Source organism: Simochromis diagramma, unplaced genomic scaffold (assembly GCF_900408965.1).
Source record: "Simochromis diagramma unplaced genomic scaffold, fSimDia1.1 OVJJ01000421.1, whole genome shotgun sequence".
NCBI lineage: Eukaryota > Metazoa > Chordata > Actinopteri > Cichliformes > Cichlidae > Simochromis > Simochromis diagramma.
In genome coordinates this window covers 11,330,480-11,344,188 of record NW_024387250.1, presented here as the reverse complement: position 1 = coordinate 11,344,188, position 13,709 = coordinate 11,330,480, and the positions used below count along the sequence as shown (strand labels likewise).

The window sequence follows — 13,709 nt, the reverse complement described above, 5'->3', positions numbered from 1 at the left end:
TTTCTGTTAGAAATAATAAAACTTCATATTTATTGGAAGTGGAATATTACACTCTGCAGTTGCTGAGACAAAGCAGCACTAGCAGACATTGGAGTAGCAGCAAAACAGTTTTATTGAGGGAGCACGGCCAAGAGCCAAGCACACAAACATGGGGTGTTGATCTTGTTTTGAAATGAAGACCAGCTCTACTGGAAAAATTGAAATCCACAAACTTCAAGCTCAGTAATTTCCTTGATTTTGATTCCTGTAACCGCCTCTCTGGTAACCCGACTGCTTCTGCTGGTAAGATTTCTGATCTGCGGTTGTACAGAGACAACAATCATCTCATTAGTGTTCACACAAATTCATTAAATTACAACAAAAGAAGAAAAAACCAAACAAACCTCAAAACAAATCAAAACACAAAGGTGTTACACTGAAGGACTTTGCATGTTTTCTAGCAATTGCAATTGGATGAATTTAAAATAGCATCTATTGCTGAAAACATAACCCAACCTCATTAACATATGAAACAGGAAACAACCTCAGTGAAATTTAACATACCTCTTTGGTAGGATTGCTTCTGTTGGTAGCCACCTTTCTGATCTGTAATACAAATAAAAGCTCATTATCATCTAATAGCAAGATTAGCCTATGATAACAAAAGTAGACAAAGAAATGGTTCAGAAAGGTTAGAAATAAGTTCCCAAAGTACTGTGAGAACAAGATGAACTTACCCCTGTTGAAGTAACCTCCATAGACGCCCTGTTTGAGGTCAAAGACGCGCTCGTTGTTCTCCACCAAGTTGCCCAGTTTCTCTGCCAACTGCAGAGCCATGTTCTGCAGAGACGTTGGCTCAGTGCGGTGCATCACTACCGTCTGTGTGGGCTGGTCGAGTGACGCCTATTTTGAAGAGAAAACAGGGGGACCCACATTAAGGGCAGATAAAAAGTAATCACAAATATAAACACTCTCAAATATAAAAGCCCCCATGAGACTGCTGTGTCTATATTTTCAGTCCACAGAACAGAAACGTCGAGTCCTACCATCAGCTCCTCATTGATGATCATCTTGCTGATTATGCTGTGGACTGTGGGCATCTCCAATTCAAACATCTCAGACAGCGTAGCCATGCTGAAGGACAGACAAGCGTAGTAAAATTAAGGTTTGGCAGAACAATGATTGATCATCTCTGTAGGGAAGTTACAGAGACACTGGTCTACAGAAATCTGTGGTTTAGTAAAGACTGATGAAACTAATACATCTGTGCTCACCTGATGGAGTCGTATACACTGCTGTAGGTGAACAGATAGGTCCTCAGTGACTCTTCTTGGATTTTCCTATTAAAAAAACAAAAAACAAAGCATAAGGATGTCTAAGTGGGATTATCACACTGGTGAATGAACCAAGTGATGAACAGGGGCAGTGTATGCTAACCTGACGAGCATCTCGCGTACTCTCTGTGCTTCGGGGAACAGGTCCCAAACCTTACTGTTCATCTTCTCATTGATGATGAAAGAGTGGCAGGTACGCCAGTCTCCCATCTTCATGGCTTTGCTGGCTGCCACCACGTGCTCCCTCATGCTCTCTGGGGGTCCTGGAGGACAAATAAAGCTGTGGTTATCCTCTGTGGATGAAACTTCCTGCTACAAAGAGCTCTCGTGATGCGTTTCGTACCTAGCAGGGGCTGTCTCTCCCCGACCCTGAGCTGGTGGTGGAACTGCTTGCTGATCATCCGGCGGCGGGCATCAAACTCATGGGCGGCCATGTAGGGTATTTCCAGCAGCATGGCTGACACCAGGTACACACACTCCAGCAGCTCCAGGTTGATGTGCATGTGGAATGGCACCTATTAGGGAGGATAAACGTCACGATGTATGTGTGTATCATGTAATGGATGTCTGACACATCAGTGTTTTAAAAATAAAGACCCAAACATTTGTCGTTTCATTACAGCCTTGATTTCACATTATTGTGGACACAGGCAGCTGGAGACACCATGGAATAGTTGGCACATTAATGTGAGGTCAAGGCCCATTTAGGGAAAAAACAAAAAAGTAACTAGTCACCAAGTGCACATGAACAATTTTATGAAATCTTCTGGAAATCTGTCCTGCAGCTGTGAGAGAGGGGCCTAAAAATTCACTCACTCACGGAGTAAATCCAGGTTACAAGCAGGTCAACACTGACAGAGAAACCAACATGTCAGTTAGAGTTAACTGCTCTGGTCAGACAGCACTTACTTGTCTTCGCTTTTCAATCTTCTCCTGCTCTGCATTCCTCTCTTGCATGTTCCTCATGAGCAAACCTTGACCCAGCAGCTCCTTGGCACGGCCAGAGGACTGAATGTCCAGCAGTGCATTGTGGGCATCTTTAATCATGCCCTGCCTAAATGCACAAATGCCAAGTTGGACCATTGTTCTGTTGTACAGGATCTGGTAGGAGGAGGGGAAAACGGTTAAAACAGGCGATCTGTATATACAACTAATAGTTTCAGTTAGAACTAGAGATGGCACGATACCACTTTTTTATGTCTGATACCGATTCCGATATCATAAATTTGGATATCTGCCGATACCGATATGAATTTGATATAGTGTGTTTTTTAATCAATAAAACAGTTTTTTTTTTAATATCTTGCTGCATTTTGTATAAGTTCATACTCAAGTTTAAATAAACAACAACACTAAAGCTATTCTGCTATACCTGTATGTAAAAAATACACTGCACCCAAAATATTTCATAGTTCAGCAATACTGATCAATCTAATGACCTTAAACCTACTCCATCCTTCCTATTCTGGTATTTTAAAGAGTACTTAGTAGAAATATTAAGCAACCTAATAGGGTTGCAAACTCCCAGCAAAAAAAAAAAAAAAAGGGAACCACCCCCCACCTCATGATGCTTAATCGACGTAATCAACTTTAATTTGATGCAGTGTGAAAAAAAAAATGCACAGAAATAAATTATTTTTCAAGAATAATTAAATAGATTCAACATCTTTCTTCAACAGAACTGCAGACTGCACAGATGGTACCTTCCCAAAGGAAAAAGTACTATAGCCTACTAGGGTATATTAGACTTAACAGTTACTATATACAGTAATGGACTTCTATACATTTTACATCAGATTAAAACTCTGGGTGTAAGATTCGGATAATTATTTATTAAAAGCTAGACATTTTAAATGAGAATAAGAAAGAAAAGTATGTCTTTGTGCCCCCTTTTCCCTGTTCATGCCCTATCGGCCCCCCTGGCTAAACTTTGCTAGATCCGCCCCTGCACAGTTACCAGCTGTCAGCTATGGAGAAAAGGATCCTGGTGTAGAAAGTAATATTAAATAAATTCTAACAACAGCTTATCAAGGTTAAACGTGCTGCTGTTGTTCAGCCACTGGTTTCCTCTTTCTGGTGCAAAGTGGGCGATAAATAAACAAGAGAGACGGACTCGCGACAGAAAAGCCGATCAGCTGATCATTAATCAGTTTCATGATTAATAGCAGCAGGAGAGAGAAGAGGAAGTCGCTCCATATATCGGTTGTTAAGCTTAATGTGGGAATGCTTTACAAACATTCAGAGATGAACTTACACACTTGCTTTACTTCTCTCTGGGATAACTTCCTCGGAGATGAAATGCTGGTTTGGTAGCGAGGCTCCAAATACACCCGGCCGCTCTATCACGTGAGCACACTGCTCCGACGTGCTACGGTTATGAGCCGAGTTACGCCATGTCGCAAGATTTTTGAGGTGCTTTTTTGATATTTAATAGATTGGATTACATTTTTTATTTCTCTCTGATAACCAATCCAGTAATTTACGTCAGTATCGGACCGATACCGATACGTAATATTGGATCGGTCCATCTCTAGTTAGAACATGTTCATATGAAGAAATAATGACTGCGAGTGCCTACCTGTACAGGTGGGTCAGCGTGTTGGATGTTGTCCTGCAGGTGACTCATCAGCATCAGGTCACGTGCCTGGTACCAGCGTGAGTGCAGAGCATGGTGATATATGTGGCAGAGGATAGCACAGGTACGGATACGGTCGGTGCGATCCTTGGCGTAGATGAACTTGCAGAGGCGGTCCATGATCACAGCGCTGTCCTCCCCCTCGCTCTCCTCCTGGTCCTGCTCGGACTACAGAACAGAAAAACATAAAAATAGCATCATGATGCAGATGTTTGTCAAGAAAAGTTCTGATTCTGCACAGTGCCGTCTCTCACCTTGGTCTCTCCCTGCAGGCCCAGGCTGCGTCTGTGAGCTTTGTAGTCAAACTTGTAGTAAGTGTGCATGATTCTGCGCAGGTAGACACGGCAAATTTCTTCTGTGGAGCCTTTGTTCTCCAGGTAGGTGAGCAGCCGGTCAACGATGCCACAAACCCTGCCCTCATCTTTGAGATTGTCAACGTATTCTGAAGGAAAATTTTAAAAAAAGAGAGGAAAGAATAAGCAAAATACATCCATGTGAGCAGCAAATACAGCAATACAAATTTCAAGGGTGATGTAAATCCCACATTTTAGATTGCAACCCGTTAATCCACATTTACAGTCCTAACACATTCACCCTCACAGCAGTTAATAATCGTCAGTCAGGTTTTGGCACCACTCACCCTGAGAGTGGGGATCAGTGTTCTGCATGATCTTTGTAAATTCTTCATCCATCCTTTCTACCAGGGTTAAGATGCATCCGCGCACCCTGAAAGGCTAACAAATACACACAAAGAAATTAATACCAGCCCATAATTCACAAGACAGTTGATACAAATGCAGACAGTTCAACAGCTATGTGAGTGTTTTATTAGTCTAAACTGCTTTCTTTCTTTAAGTCCACAGATTGCTTGGGGTGGATGAGTGGGATCACCTGATCGGAGACGGCCAGATTCTCGCTGTCCTCTGCGATGTTCTCTCCGATGAAGATGTTGTTGTGCTCAAAGAGAATGTCCAGCAGCTCATCTATACAATCCAGACACTTCTTCCACATGTCAGGCTAAAAAAGGAGACAAGCCAGAAGAACCATAACTCAGGAACTCATTCTTTTCAATCCAAAATGTTAAACAGCACAAATAATTTTTGTGATGACTTGCAATTTTAAGATATTTCATGTAACATGAAACACTACAGTAAATCACAGGAACCCTTTTGGTTTTGTTGATACTGTAAGAATTAAAAGCAGTGTCACTCACTTTCATGAAGGCTGCCAGGTTGGGGTTGTAGTCGTACAAGGAGGCAATAATGTTGAACTTGATCTTGACCAGGATACCTTGGCCCAAGTTATTCTCTGCAGCGATGGCTGCCAGAGCATGAAATAGCTCAATTTGAGCCGCCCTGTCAGTGAGGGAGGAGAAAAAAGAAAAAAAAGGAGTCAGGATTTGTTCAGGAGAAGAATTTCTCTGAAACTCATATACTGGACATACTTCCACATGACACGCCTGGTTTTACATTGACTGGATATCAACACGTAACTTCAATACGTAACTTTTTTTAAATATATATTTTTAAGCTTTAGTGATAAATGCAGTCGTACCTGTCTGTTCCTTTTTTGCCTCTTGCTTGCAGGATCTCATTCAGCTTCTTCACCACCACCGCTGTGTTGATCTCGGTGCCTTTAGCAAACATTTTGGGTTTCTCCTGAATGGTCGCAATGGGGGAAAAAAACAAACAAACTTAAAATTAAAAATACAAACAACGTGTTGAATAAACTCTTAGAGGCAAGAAAAACTTGTTTTTCTTTTTACGGTCATTGATTTGTTAAATTAGCCAGACAATTGCATGTTGATTTTATCACTGTCATTACTATAAATGAACACGTCGGCACTGAAACACAAACAAGCTAAACTAAAATAAGAAGCAGCACCAGTGCATCTATTCTTCTGTCCGGCCGGCATCAAGTCCAAACAGTTTTATATTACCATCTGTTCTTTACCTTAACTAGAGGTACTCCTCCCTTAACCTTCTCCCAGCCTCCCCCGGCCTCCTCGCCTCCTTCCTCCTCAGCCTCCTCCTCAATTCGTTCTTTCTGTTTGGGCTTCTTCTTCCTCTCCTCCTTCCTGACACCGGGCTTTTCAATGTCCTGGGCCCTGAGGACAGACGCAGTGTTTGGTAACAACACATTCACTCTACATGACTCTCTCTGCGGTAAAATTTGACTTAAAATCTAAAAAGTGTTTCAAAAGTTTTCTGAAGTATTTAGAACTTGCATACATTTTTTTGTGCAACACAAAACAGAGAAAAACTCACTTCTTGAGGAAGAGCACAGACATGGATGAGGTCTTTCCTTCTTCCTTATCAGAGGTTTCACCGCTGCTGCCTGACTGGTCTGAGCCCCAGTCTTCATCATCATCATCGTCATCATCTTCATCAGAGGAAGAAGACTCATCCTTTCAAGAAGAGGGAAAAACTCTAAATCTTAGCTCAAGTAACTGTACAAGTATTGTGTCTTTCCCACCAGATCTTCTGCTTTTCTTGCTGTAGTCTAGTTAAATGACCTCTTACCCCAGATCCCTTGGCAGACTTTAGAAACTTGGTGGCTTCTGAAGGCGCCTCAGGCTTTTTCTTCAAGAAGGACTTGGATGACACCTCTCCTTCACTGTCAGAGGACGAGCCTTGTGGAACAAAAAGACAAATATCAGACGATGCTGGCTCCTTTCCCCTCAGCACCAACACACATTGATCATCTCATCATTTGCAGCTAATCTTTGTACAGCACGTGAAAATGTGACTGACTGAAGCACAGAATGAAGTAATGAAAGGGGGCAAAAAACTCTTAAACTGAGTTTTTAAGTAATAATGTACAAAGTAAACTTCATAATTTACGTAAAACATTCTAAACTTCATTAGTTATAACTGATTAATCTGCTGCTGGAGTTTCTTCTGAGTAGATTAAAAAGAGTCAAAAGTTTCAACTGAACAAACTTTTAAAATCAGCTTAGTTTTTGCAGTTAAACTTCAGATTCTGTGTAATATATGTATAATGTATAATATATCATGGAGCTGGACCTTCAACAGTCCTTTTTAATAAGCCCATTTTCACTGGCAGCCTACAGGTTGATGTACAAGAATGATTGATCACTCATGATGAGACTTGACACGTGCACTGCACATAGACACATTTCACCTATGCCCCTATTAAATCCTATGTTTTCTGGTTTGAATCCTTTACACATAACCTGTATAAGCAACCAGCTCACCAGAGTCCTCTGGCTCCTTCTCCTCCTCCTCCTCATCTGCAGACTCCTGTGGATTCTAGCAGGGAGAGAGAGACAAGACATTCTGATAACTGCTTTTTTTAAGGCTGAAATTCGTATAAATTCTAATACACCAGATTAAATAACACCAGAAGGAAGCTGCTCAGCACATTCACAGTCTTTTGACCACAGAACAGATCTGATGAGACCTAAGTTTACACCCCCCCCCGAGATTCATACAATGCATAGAAAATAAACATGAAGATTTAGTCTTTGACTTTACCTCCTTGTATGCTGCTATTTCTGACTCAAAGTCTCTGTTGTACTTGCGGATCTTCTGACGCAGGGTGCTGAGAGCTTTTGCATTGTTCTTGTTCATCTTCTTCTTCCCCTCTTTATCCTCCCAAAGCTGTAAAAATAATGTTAAGTATTTGATTAGGACAAAAACAATGACAATTAAATCATTAAATTGCAGTTTAATTTTTTGTCCAAGCTACTAACCTGGTTCAAATAGTCCTCCAAGTCAGCCAGAAGGCGGATATAGAAGGGAGGAATACCCTCTTTATCCACTATATTCTTGCTTTTAAGGAAGGCTCGACAAAGCTGCTCAAACTCCTCCAGACATTTGGACATGTCTCGAATCTTCATAGCGTTGCGGATAGTCTTTATGAGGTTCGTCAACTCTTCAAACCTAAGATTCAAGAATAAATTCAGTCGAAAGAAAGAAAAAAGGGGCACAATTTTGTATAGACTTTAAAGTTGTGACCTTTTAAAAATACCACACCAACCTTTTATCTTTGGCGCTGCGCACCACTCTTTTTGTGTCCTCCTCATCGTCGCTAAGAAGCAGCGACCTGTGAAAACCAAGTGCACAAGTCAGATCTTTACAGGAAGAACAATGTGTGTGATGAGCTTGTGATGAGATTTATTCCAAGTTTCACTTACTGCTTGAAAGTGGCTCCGGGTGCCTTAGGGGTGATCTCATCGGCAGATGAGGACTCCTCTGACTCACTGTCAGACCCAGTGGCAAAAAATCGAGACATTGCTGAAGGATGTTGCCAATCTGTACAGAAAGTAATGAGTGGTATTACAAAGATGCAGCTCCAGAGTCTACATGTGTTCTATCAGCACACATTCAGCTGACAAAGATAATCACTGTGCATCTAAGGCTGGGCCATATTATACCGTTCACGATAATACCGGTACAATGTTAGGCAACGATAAGAAAATGAAATATCGCAATAGAATATGGGTAAAACGCACATGCGCAGTGCCTTTGTTTTCATACAGACATGGCCAAAAAAGCATGGCGGCAACGGCAATTAGGGGGAAAGTGGATTGTTGGGTGAAACGGATGAACCAGAATTGGTTTGTGAAAATGGTGCAGCTTCAGTGATGTGGAACTGGTTTGGTGTTTATCTGTCAGATACACACAAAGCACTTTTTTTTGTAGAACATGCAAGTGGGCCGTTGTTATTCCCGTATTTGTCGGACTAAGGTGCTCGTAAATCTGGGAGTAATCTGGGTCCTAAACTCTGTGTACTTCAGGTCCCAAAGTCAAACGAACACTGCAGCATCACTGAGAGTTAAAAACTGTCTAAATTCTTTCAACTTTAATAAAACAATCAGCATTGCTGCTTTACCAGGTGTAACTATGAAGTTTAACATCCAGGCATCCATGAAAACAGAATTTATTACATTTAACGGAGTTAGAAGTTAGCAGGAAGTTAGTGGAAGTTAGCTAGCTAGTTTTGCTAGTTGCCTAAGCATGATATAGCATGTTCTGACTGAGAGATTTCTGAAAAAATTCAAACGTACTGCTCTGCTATCACTTCCAACATAAATGAAGACAGGAAACTAAACAGCAGTGACGTTTGTAGAGTTACTGAAGTTGGGCTAGGCAGTATGCTATGCTATGTTAGCATAACATAAACAGTGAAGCTGGAGGATGAATGCTAACACTTTTCCACTGATAAAAGTTAACGTGAAGGTTCCTGATGGTTAGAGACATCTGCTATCGAATGGCAGGATGCTGTAAACGGACCAAACTTCAATCAGGAGAACAACTGAGATAATCCATCCACAATACGAGGTTAGTCATTAATATACTGCAGCAACATGGGAATAGAGTAGCTGTGATATAATACAGCATTAATGAATCAATGGTACAGAAGTGGAGGAAGCAAGAAGAATGAGTTGAATAAAGTTTGATTTATCTGACTGCTTTGTTTCGCTTAATGTGCCTTATAATCCTGTGCACCTTATAGTCTGAAAAATACGTATTTGACTTTTTTATTTGGCACACTGCAGTTTAATGTTGCAAAGCACCTCTTTTTAACTTCAGTGGTTATTATAGATGGTTATGCTCAGGATATGTCAGCCCATTTCTACTGGAAATGCCTTTTGGTTAAACTTTCAGCAAGGAATTTGCATTTGCACTGTTAAATTTGTATATAGCTTTAATGCACATAAAAAACAGCTGCTTGTTTAAGTGAAAATAAATGGATGGGGTTTTTTTTTACGCTAGTAAAGTTGTGGAGTTGTATTTTGTCTCCCAGAAATTATACCGTCAGTTATGTCGTTATCGCAAATTTCCAAATATATATCGTGATATAAATTTTTGGCCATATCACCCTGCTCTATGTGCATCTATTAAAAAAAAAAGAAAAAGAAAAAAGAAGCTGATGCTTTAAGTCCCTTAATCACAAAGGGCGTCACCACACTGTAGTTTGGGAGATTAAAAAAAGAAGAAGAAAAGACTGTATTCCCTTCCTTATGCATCCTGAAAGGGATTTGTGTCCATTCTTATTAGTGATCAGGGATCTTTTGTTCATTAAACTTGAACCACACATAATCTGCTACAGGGTTTCCCAACCTTGACACATATTTCACATTAGAAAAAAGAAAATCACACGGTACCACACAAAAGTGTCACAAAAAGCACATTGGTAATTTTCCCCCACGCGCCAGGTATAGTGTTTGTCCCCTGTGTGATATGACCAAAATCTCTTATCCCAATATAAGACGTCCGATAATTATATAAATCACAAAAACTTAACATTTTCCGTAAATTCTGTGAATCTCGGGCAGCTCGACTTGCGTGAAGTGTTTCTAGCTGGGCGTCGTGTACCTGGAGTGGAGTGTTTTAACTAATGCATGAAACTATACATTTTTAGACATAAGTTGTAACGGCCGCTGTTTTCTTTGTGAGTATTTAGTACACAGCGTGCTGCGGATAAAAGCCTATTCTAACGTTTAACTCTAAGGTTTATTCTTTAGCACCTGAACTGCTCTTTTTGGCTTCTCATCCGTAAATGCTCTGCAAACTCTTTCATGTGATTCAGTTTATTTTGAAAAGTCTCAAATGGATCTTTAGCTTTATTGTGAAAGGTTTATGTGGAAACTAAACCAGCAGACGCAATGGTTTTACCGTCATTGTTGCTAACGACAAGGCATAAAAACAGGCGCTTGTCCATCCATAGTATGGTTATATTAAATATAAGAGAAAGATTGAACTTTAATAAATTAATATAGCCACTACAGTGACCATCAAAACGATGAAAAAAATATTGCCGTAAACAGTTCATTTTGCGACACCACGAAACAAACGATAGCATAAAATGAAACGATAGAAGTTTTTATATCGTCATCCGATATATATCATTGTATCAAACAGCCCTAGTCCCCAGTATACATTTTTTTTGCTTTCTTCTACCACTACTCATGCTAGGGCCTTCATCCGGGTTGGGATTTTCTCCAAGACCCAGGTCAGACTGACTACTTTTTCTTTTAAAACATAGGGCCGATGTCCTGCAGGTTTTAGACGTGTCATTGATCCAACACAGCTGATTTAAATAGCTAAATTACCTCCTCAACATGTCTTTAAATTCTCCAGAGGGCTAGTAATGGACTAATCATTTGATTCAGGTGTGTTGACCCAGGTACTAATCAGGCGGAACCAGACGATCTTCCACGGCACACCGGTTGGGAAACACTGGTCTACTATGCAACTCCACATTTGAAAATGGTAAATCCATTCAATATACTTAAACACATAAATAAAAATTTCTGGCTCCATATAGAGCATAGGTGTCAAACTCTGGCCCGCAGCCTAATTACATTTGGCCCACGAAGCCATACCAAATTACTATTAGAGCTGGCTTACTGGTATGATACAGCTAATATATATATTTAGTATTAAGCTTTGCTCGTTCCATATTCAGTTTTTCAGCAAAACTTGTTTGAGTCCATAAGAAAAGATTCATTCTTATATCTGGAGGAAGATTTTTTTTTTCAATAAATATTAATGTTAGCCCGCGACTTTGTTCCAGTTTTGAATTTTGGCCCACTGTGTATTTGAGCTTGACACCCCTGATATAGAGGGTGTTTTATTACTTGGACGGCATTAAACACCCGCCAAGAATAAAATAATGATGATGATAATAAAGCTAGGGACAAATAATACTGTAGGTTCCACTAAAAGTTGCTAACGTGATGGCCTATAACAGTGCTAAAGCCTTTCATTTCACCCCAGCTGCTATCTGGTTGGCCAGTATTAGATAGTTATTGATGCAGCAACCGGCAAACAAGGAACCGGCGTTTCTCCAAAAGTTGATTCTGTTCATCTGGACGTAGCGTTTTCGATGGGAGAAACGTTTCGTCACTCATCCAGCTGACTTCTTCAGTCTCCAGTGTTTCTCTTTTCTTTTCCAACTGTAGTGTGTATGATGTTTTAATTATTTTCCAGACAAAAAAAAACGTCCACCGGCCTTAGTGCTGACGCTTACATGCGTCTATACCGCAGACTATTTGGCTAATGCTAGCATACAGGCTAAACAGACTGGATTAGAGTGAACAAAGCAAATGAAAATCAAATTGCAGTATAGGTGACACGCCGTGCCCAAAATGCTTTACGCCAAATAAAACAAAATACAAAAAATACACAGCAGCTAACAAGGGTACAAGTTAACTGTATCATATCAGATAACGGAACACAAACGTGCCGCGGGGTTGTTGCTAAGCTAACACCCTAACAAGAAAGCATGGGGCCTCGTTTGTGCAGCCGGTAAATAAGCATCGTTTAGTCACACACTCTTATCTTAAATCTTACTGAGCCAAACTCACCTACGACCGGGTGAAAGTGATGTTTCGTTTAAACTGTTTTAAAATCCAGTTTTGCTGTATGAGCAGGCACAGAAAAGGCGTGCGGCACAACTGTTACTCGCGTGAGCACAGGAAGTGTGCTGACGTCATCACGCAAAAGGAGGACCCGGCCTTCACGGTCTACCTGGGCCGGGTCCTTCGAAGACCGAGAAGGCCGGAAGTGCGAGGCTGTGAAATTGGATAGTCTAGCCTTCAGATTTACGTCACCGCTGTCTCGGTTAGTGATGGTAAATTCGATTCTTTTTATTGAATCGGGTTTGAATGAGTCATTTGAGTCACTGAGTCAGTTGACCAGAGTGCAAAAAATTTACATTTTCACTCAAACTTAATTTGTTTCTCTTTTCATGTATATCCTACTGCTAAGATGGGTGATTGAAAAAGGAAAAACAACTATTTTTATAAAGCAAAAAATATTTTTTTTGGCGTTTGTAAACTCAATCTCCTCAGTCAGGGTCAAAACTGTAGATCTGACTGTGCCTGAGGTGACTATAAAAGGGAGACCATACCAAAGTGATGTCAGTTTGTATAGAAGTATAGAAAACATACTTGGGGATTACATTATTTTAAAAACAGGCACAACTGTAATTGAATATTTATGGAGAAAACTGAGAGAAGCACAATAAGCCAACTTTGACTACATGAAGCAAATTTAATGAGTGTAGATGCAATTTATTTATTTTTAAATAAAAAGTGATTCTTTTTAACAAAGATGGTCTCTGGATCTGGAACACATATCAATGTTACCTGAAGGCAACTATCTTTATCTTTATTTCTCTTCTCATATTATCATCAAATATCAGACACTTTATGTCACTTGCACTGAGACAGTTAGTCAAGTCAAAAGTCAAAGTCAACTTTATTGTCAATTCTGCCACATGTACAGGACATACAGAGAATAGAAACTTCGTTACTCTCAATCCCTAGATAAAATAGAAAATGAACATTTAAATATAAGAGTGATTAAAAATGCAAGTAAAATATTTTAAAGTAAAAAAAATTAAATAAAATTAAATAATATAATACAATTTTACATATAACAAGAAAGCTATACAATATACAATATAAGGGTAAATGACATTGAGTGCAAACCAGGCAGAGTAGTGCAAATAGGCAAATAGTGCAAATGGAGATTTAGTAATGTACGGTAAGAGATAGTATAACAACAAAGTCTTATGAGGTAATGGCAGTCCAATGCTCCACAAAGTGACTGGTAACTGGTGCAGGCCAGTGAGTGAGTCAGAGAGTGTGTGTGAGTGTGTGTGACAGAGTTCAGTGAGACCGTGGAGGAGAGAGGGGAGAGGGGGCAGAATCGGGAGGGAGTTAAGCTTCCTGACAGCCTGATGGATGAAGCTGTCCTTCAGCCTGCTGGTCCTGGCCTGGAGAC

The 13,709-nt window shown here is 40.2% G+C and overlaps 1 protein-coding gene across 1 annotated transcript; it reads right to left on the bottom strand.

The window, feature by feature from the left end:
* Nucleotides 1–219: 219 nt before the first annotated feature.
* On the bottom strand, nt 220–12,448 carry LOC120714790 (eukaryotic translation initiation factor 3 subunit C). The gene is made up of 23 exons (XM_040001262.1): nt 12,287–12,448; nt 8,108–8,225; nt 7,951–8,016; nt 7,664–7,853; nt 7,446–7,571; nt 7,166–7,220; nt 6,471–6,580; nt 6,216–6,355; nt 5,902–6,055; nt 5,503–5,606; nt 5,162–5,303; nt 4,840–4,965; nt 4,589–4,682; nt 4,203–4,390; nt 3,892–4,116; nt 2,223–2,414; nt 1,657–1,828; nt 1,417–1,576; nt 1,254–1,319; nt 1,026–1,113; nt 717–882; nt 544–585; nt 220–296 (listed from the first exon to the last, which is right to left on the bottom strand). Exons 2-23 carry the CDS (start codon nt 8,203–8,205, stop codon nt 220–222), a joined length of 2,781 nt encoding a protein of 926 aa, XP_039857196.1. The 5' UTR covers nt 8,206–8,225; nt 12,287–12,448.
* Between the last annotated feature and the right edge of the window lie 1,261 nt (nt 12,449–13,709).

Excerpts from the sequence above, each read along its gene's own strand:
- LOC120714790 (XM_040001262.1), bottom strand. The coding sequence starts at position 8,205 with ATGTCTCGATTTTTTGCCACTGGGTCTGACAGTGAGTCAGAGGAGTCC. Across the intron at positions 4,966-5,161 it reads ACCTGGCAGCCTTCATGAAA|CCTGACATGTGGAAGAAGTG; the intron begins GTGAGTGACACT and ends CTCCTTTTTTAG. Across the intron at positions 297-543 it reads GAAGCAATCCTACCAAAGAG|ATCAGAAATCTTACCAGCAG; the intron begins GTATGTTAAATT and ends GTACAACCGCAG.